Source organism: Diaporthe batatas (genome assembly GCF_019321695.1).
Source record: "Diaporthe batatas strain CRI 302-4 chromosome Unknown Contig00002, whole genome shotgun sequence".
Classification (NCBI taxonomy): Eukaryota; Fungi; Ascomycota; class Sordariomycetes; order Diaporthales; family Diaporthaceae; genus Diaporthe; species Diaporthe batatas.
This window is the reverse complement of record NW_025408549.1, coordinates 3,627,345-3,633,344: the sequence shown is the minus strand read 5'-3', so window position 1 is coordinate 3,633,344 and position 6,000 is coordinate 3,627,345. Positions and strand designations below refer to the sequence as shown.

The 6,000-nt window shown below is 46.4% G+C and overlaps 1 protein-coding gene across 1 annotated transcript; it reads left to right on the top strand.

Moving 5' to 3' along the window:
• Positions 1 to 337: 337 nt before the first annotated feature.
• On the top strand, positions 338 to 2,134 carry KVR01_001413 (uncharacterized protein). The gene is made up of 2 exons (XM_044792189.1): positions 338 to 806; positions 864 to 2,134. The coding sequence occupies exons 1-2, from the start codon at positions 391 to 393 to the stop codon at positions 1,756 to 1,758; spliced, it is 1,311 nt and encodes a 436-aa protein (XP_044649368.1). The 5' UTR covers positions 338 to 390; the 3' UTR covers positions 1,759 to 2,134.
• Positions 2,135 to 6,000: the final 3,866 nt, after the last annotated feature.

Sequence of the window (6,000 nt, the reverse complement as noted above, 5' to 3'; positions counted from 1 at the left end):
ACGCGCACGAGCCACCGGCAGTAGCTCCATATTATCCATGGCAGTTGGAAAGCGGACGTGGTAGCACAGTCATCATCTCAGCACCCTTATCAATGACTCATTTGTTACAAAATGTTTAAAGAGTGACCAATATCTTCATGGAAATGAGGCAAACATGGTCAGTATGGGTAGGGTGACCGTCGCTGAGCATTGAAGAGTCTTGGTCTCCACGGCGTCCTGATTGGGTGCTGGATCGGCACAATCCAACGCTCCATGAGCGGCTATTTCCCACGTCTGATAGGACCCGCACGGCCCTAAGCATTCCACCAGAAAGTACTTAGCCCAGCCTGTGCGTCAAATTTCACCCAAATCTGTTCTTAACTCACTCATACCGCTCAAGTCATTGACGTAATGGCTGAAACTGTAGGTCTTGCCTCGGGACTCCTGGCTTTGGCATCATTTGCCTTCGAATCCAGTGTTTCACTTTTCAACACCATACAGAGTTACAGGAACCACCCTAAACGCGTGCGTGATCTTGCCCAAGAGGCGAAGGCTTTGAGCGAGGTTCTGTCTTTGCTTGCCGACACCATCAATGCTACTGCTGAACTAGATCTTTCCGCCCTCGAGCTTCCTCTGCGTCGATGCGGCGAGGCATGCAAGGAGTTTGAACATGAGCTAATGAAATGCTCATCGCGGTCTGGTGACGACCGTACTAGCTTCCGCGACTGGGCGAAGTTGCAGTACATGGGTGATGGCATTGACGAGTTCACCCAACTTCTCGCCGGGTATAAGTCTACTATCAACATTGCCCTTACCGATGCGAATCTGTGAGCCTCTTTCTGCTGCCAACGCATGCGAACAACAGCTAAATTAGTATTTTGCAGGCGTCAATCCGCTATTACCGCCGAGAGTATTGAAAACTATCAAGCGATGATCAAGACAGCTACTGATGACCTCGAAGCTCGTTTAGAGAGCATTGACGGGAAGCTTGCGACCATTTTCGAGCGCACGGTAACGGAGACCGACTCGGATGCGAAGGAGTTACAGCGAATCAAGGAAGAGCGGTCGAGCACACAAAAATGTCTCGAGATCTGCGCGCAATTGGCAGATCATATCCAACGGATCCAGCTTCAGTCTACCCCAGGCCCGAATCTCTGCAGCTCCTCCGATGCAGATTACGCGAACCAAGTCACCAATGAGGGCCTACAAGTATGCAAGGAACGTCTCTCCCAGACGATTAACAGATTGGAAAAGCATATGCAAGAGCTGATAAACCGGCTGATTGAGAAGTCGGCCGCAAAGATGAACTCCAAGGTCGAGGCTACCGAGCTTACTAGGCTCCAGGAAGAGTGGACCACAGCTCGTCAATGTCTCGACATCTGCTCGAGTGCAGAGAGTCATGTCAAGCAAAACATAAGCATCATCGATAACTATGCAAGGGGCGACGACACAGTTCAATTCTTGGTTTCAACCAACGGAAAGACGATTCACGGCAAGAACAGAGGTTTTGGAATTATGACGAGACAGGTTGGAGGCCACCTCAGCGACGCGTCACTCCAGCAGATGTCACGGGACGTGAGAATCAGCTTGCGGGCATCCAAACCGGAATCCTCAGCTTCGCAAGATGACGCAGATGCGGAAGACGAACAAGACGTAGAGTTCAAGGGACGCTACGGACGAGGGCTGAAGTTGTCAGACAACTCCCCAGATATGGAGCCCCCTTGCCAACCAACAGCGAATCAAGGACGGCCTCACTTCGCGAAGCACACAAGTCAGTAACTCAAAAAAAATTTTTGGGACGATGAAGAGATTCAGCAGTGGGGTCCCTGCTTGCATTACTTGCCTCTGCAACGATAGTGCTTGTAAACGCGGGTCCAGAGACCTGCATTAGCGGTTCTCTGAAGCTTTTGCGCCTCGGTAGCGCTCTGCCCTTCTTCTTTCCCTTAGCCGAGGATGAGTCGCCCATGGCTTCCTTAAAAACAAATTATACGCCGAATTTGTCCTCTTTTTACTGAACAGGGCCCCGAGGCCTTCCATGTGGCTATCCAGCATATTCCAGTTGATATCCAACTCCTTGTAAAGCTTATTCAGACCATGCTGATGGCTTTGCTTGATAAAAATATTTTTTTTCTTTATGAGTATACTTATCCCCAGGCTATCTATCCTTATTTTTTTTAATGAAGTTATAAGTTGTAGCTTAAAGGTGATTTTCTAAAAGTTGCTTAAAGCTAGAACGAGATCGGGATCCGTATCTAGACAAATTTACTTTCTTTGGATGTTCTACTATTTAAATACCTTCTACCTAAAATCATAATAAATACACTTAGGGCTATCTTTATTATATAGTTTAATAAGAGTGTGTATTATTTGCGGCAGGTGATAGCAAGGTCGAATTAAGCCAGATCCAGGCACAAAGCATCGAAACAGCGTGCCAAAATGACAGCAAAGGCGCGGTGGGCGTCAGCAGAGGTCAAAAATCGAGCTTTGGGCATCTGGCAAGAGTAGTGGAGCCTACATCAGTCCCTGCCGGCCCATCCAAGGAAGCCAATGAACGCAGAAAATCGGATTCCGAGTCCCAACACTCGCCCTCAAATTTGTCATGCAGAACAGAAAGGATGGCAGGGAGGGATAGTCAACAGGTCGAGCGCGATGTACAGGACTCGCCGCCTTATGCAGAACGCAAAAAGGGAGCGCAATCCGCCCAGTCTACCTCATCACCAAAGAACTCGAACCACTTCAGATGCGTCAAACACGATGACAGTATCATGGAAAGTATGGATGTTGCCGACATTATCAAAAATCCCATTAAGCCCATTAAGTCCACTGACTCTAAATAATCTCGCAAGTCTTCAAAATACTGTAAGGACGGTGGTAATGCACTAGAAGAATACTATCATTTGCAACAAGGTCAGAAATTTTCTCAGATCATACGCCCCGACCATGCGAAAACCTTCTTTACAAGGTCTCTTGCGGTTCAAATTGAATACTCAACGGGATCGCGTCTGCAATCACCAGCGGGGACGCCACCACGGAAGCTTCCATTCGCCATAGACCGGCTGGGACTAGATGAGATTGTGGGAGTGGAGGATGAGGAAAGCATATCCATCGGCAAAGCAAACGGATTGATTGCTGAGGTCCCTCTGATCCTACCTGGTATGGGAAGTCTTTATATTGCTGCGAGCGGAGTTGTGTTTAAAATTACATTCCAATAAGTAAAATGACAACCATTATTCCGGAGGTATCTGTGTACCATCCGTTTGACTTTGTGCAGGAACCGTTTTCTTCTGTGCGAATATCCCTATTTTAAATAAAATATATAAAATTGAGTTCAATTAGTTTTAAAAAAATATTAAAAATATTCACTCTTTTAATTTATATAAAAGGATATTATTCTATTTATAATTTCCTGTTGTAGTACTTTAATATATAATTAAATAAGGATGTTTAATAATAAAAAAGCTAAAATGTTAAGGATTTAAGAAATCATAAAATATTTATGAAATAGAAAATATATAAGATATACTGAATAAATCCTAAATTTTAATACATTAAATGTTGTATTATTAATTAAATTTTATATTAATAAAACCTTTTATTTTTATTCTTTATAACAAAAGTTTATACGGAAAAAGTTTATATTTATTATTTTATTAATAAAATGGTCATTTTAATAATAAGTTTTTAAATACTTAATTACGTATATTATAAATATGATCCACTCTTATGGGCCTCCTGTCTCCGCTGGTTGCTTCCTGGCATGCAGTGCTGCTTTGAAAATGGATTTCTTGCCTCTACTTTCTGATTGTCGGCGCCTTTATCCAAGAGGCTTTGACGTTATCTAGCACAAATGTTGAACGTGGATGCCATTGATCCTGCTAACGTCTATGCTGCTTAAAGCAAGTATTTTCCGATACCAGAAGCCATCTTCGACCCGGACTTACTACTATGTCCCCACATCTTCCTCCCAGCGATTATGTTTCAACACCGGGTTTGCAAGTCAGATATCCTGAATGACAACCCACGACTTCTCTATACATCGAGGATAGAGCATGCAGAGAATCTGATTAAAGTAGGCCTACGTTCTGAAATCATGGATATACATGTTTTCCGAAAAACAGAGAAGACGATGACAGCCTCCAAATGGGCACAAGACCTATACCCCGGTCGAAGATGTCCAAGATGATCGGGGCTGTTGGCAGACTTGCCGGATTTCAAGGCAAACTATCTGCTATACTATATGGCAGGCAATAATCTTGATCAGAGTGGTACGTATCTCAGGCTGCGGGGGACTGCTTGATGGATCTCACACATATCCCTTCCAACTTTACATATCTTCTTCGCACCGTATGTCCTAACTTTCTGGCAGTTAACTGCAGCACTGCGCTCCGTGACTCGGCCATGGACCACTCCCACGGGAGTGCAACCTTCTTCACGAATTATCTGAATCGCTGTTTCCGCGTGGACCTCATGGCCATCCATCGGGGAACTTGTCCCCAGGAAGCTCTGATAAACCAGATTACCAGCCACGGCCACTCTATGAGGAAGCGGCGGCCGGTTGAGCTGACGCAAGCACAAAGCGAGGAACTCAAACAGGACGCAAAATACCAACGGATAACTAAAGTGCTCGAGGGGTTTCCCAAGGCCTCTCCAGGATACAAGGAGGTTTAAGCCAAGAGGAGGGCCTACTTGGAAAGATTTCGAAAGGCGAAGCTCGATCATATCCGTAAGGATTGGAGCGTCAATCAGGGCGTGGAAGACATGGAGCGGCAGTTTCTCAGTGGGGAGTCCACGCAGGCAACAGGAGACAGCCGTCCAGGCTGCCCATGTCATCAAGCGCAGCAGAGGATGCTCAACGCGCTTACGGCCACCCTTTTCAACAACTCAGATGCACAAATTAGCTGGAATCTAGATGCGCTCGCTGTGAACAGGACATACTGCGAGCTCGAAGAGCCACGTAAGACAAAGCTCCAACAGCGGCAGAAGCCAGGACCGTCACGGTTGAAACTGGACGGCACAACGAAGTCACCACCGCAGAAACCCGAAGATATGCGGCGCTCGACACTAGTCCGCGTCTTCGGGAAGGTGCTGAGGTGCTACATCTGCGTGGCCAAAGCCGGAGGCCCTCGGGGCGGATGATCCCTATTACGCCGACTATTGCAAGGGACAGCAATCCGCACACACTTGTCCGCCATTTCATTCCTGCTCATCTGGATGCGTATGAATAGAGTGAAGTGTTCCAGTGCCCCATTTGCCAGGTGACACTGGTCAACAAGAAGCACCTTCAGAACCATACTCAGATCATGCACGGCATCAACACGAATATCAAGTTTCAGCACCTAGCGAAGAGGAGAAGGTATCATTAGGTTCAGGAAACGAAGTGTGTGCAGTTCCAGGAAAGAGTGTGTGCATTATTCTAAAAGTAGCAGGGAATCAATCTCCAAATAACACCCAATCTCTGTTTGGACTGTTTAATGACAATCGTGATAATCCGTATGGTAGATAGTAGGTTTCGTTTTCAATCCGATCACAGTACCATTTTTTTTTAAAGAAAAGAGCTGCAGTATGTCCCTTCATACAGTCGTAAACACTCAAATACCCTGGCTCTAATAGTGGATCATGTTTTACTCTGTCCGCCGACTTGGACCGCCCATTTCGACACTACGAAGCTCACCCGGCTAGACAGGTCCTCCATAAAGCACGGCACCATTTGATATTGCAGCCCAACTTCGTCCAAAAAGGTGCAAAACATGTCATGAAAGTGGATCCAATCTTCCTTATGCTCTGGCATGAGCCTGACGCCATCATCTACCAACCAGTTGCCAGGCTCGCACACAACAACAACAGAATTCGCCATTCTGCCATGCAGCTCGGCCCATTCGGCGGACTCACGTAATGATCTTGCGGCATCGAGTCCAACATATCTCGTTGCGTAAATGATAGGGTCGACGCCGGACCTATCAGACACGAACCACCTTTTCTCCCGTAGAGCCGATCGTTCGGAGACCACCTGGGCCGCCAGTA

What these genes read in the sequence shown, in the direction of transcription:
- KVR01_001413 (XM_044792189.1), top strand. Translation starts at nt 391, where the DNA reads ATGGCTGAAACTGTAGGTCTTGCCTCGGGACTCCTGGCTTTGGCATCA. An exon ending in GCCCTTACCGATGCGAATCT is followed by an intron (nt 807 to 863) that starts GTGAGCCTCTTT and finishes AGTATTTTGCAG; the next exon opens with GCGTCAATCCGCTATTACCG.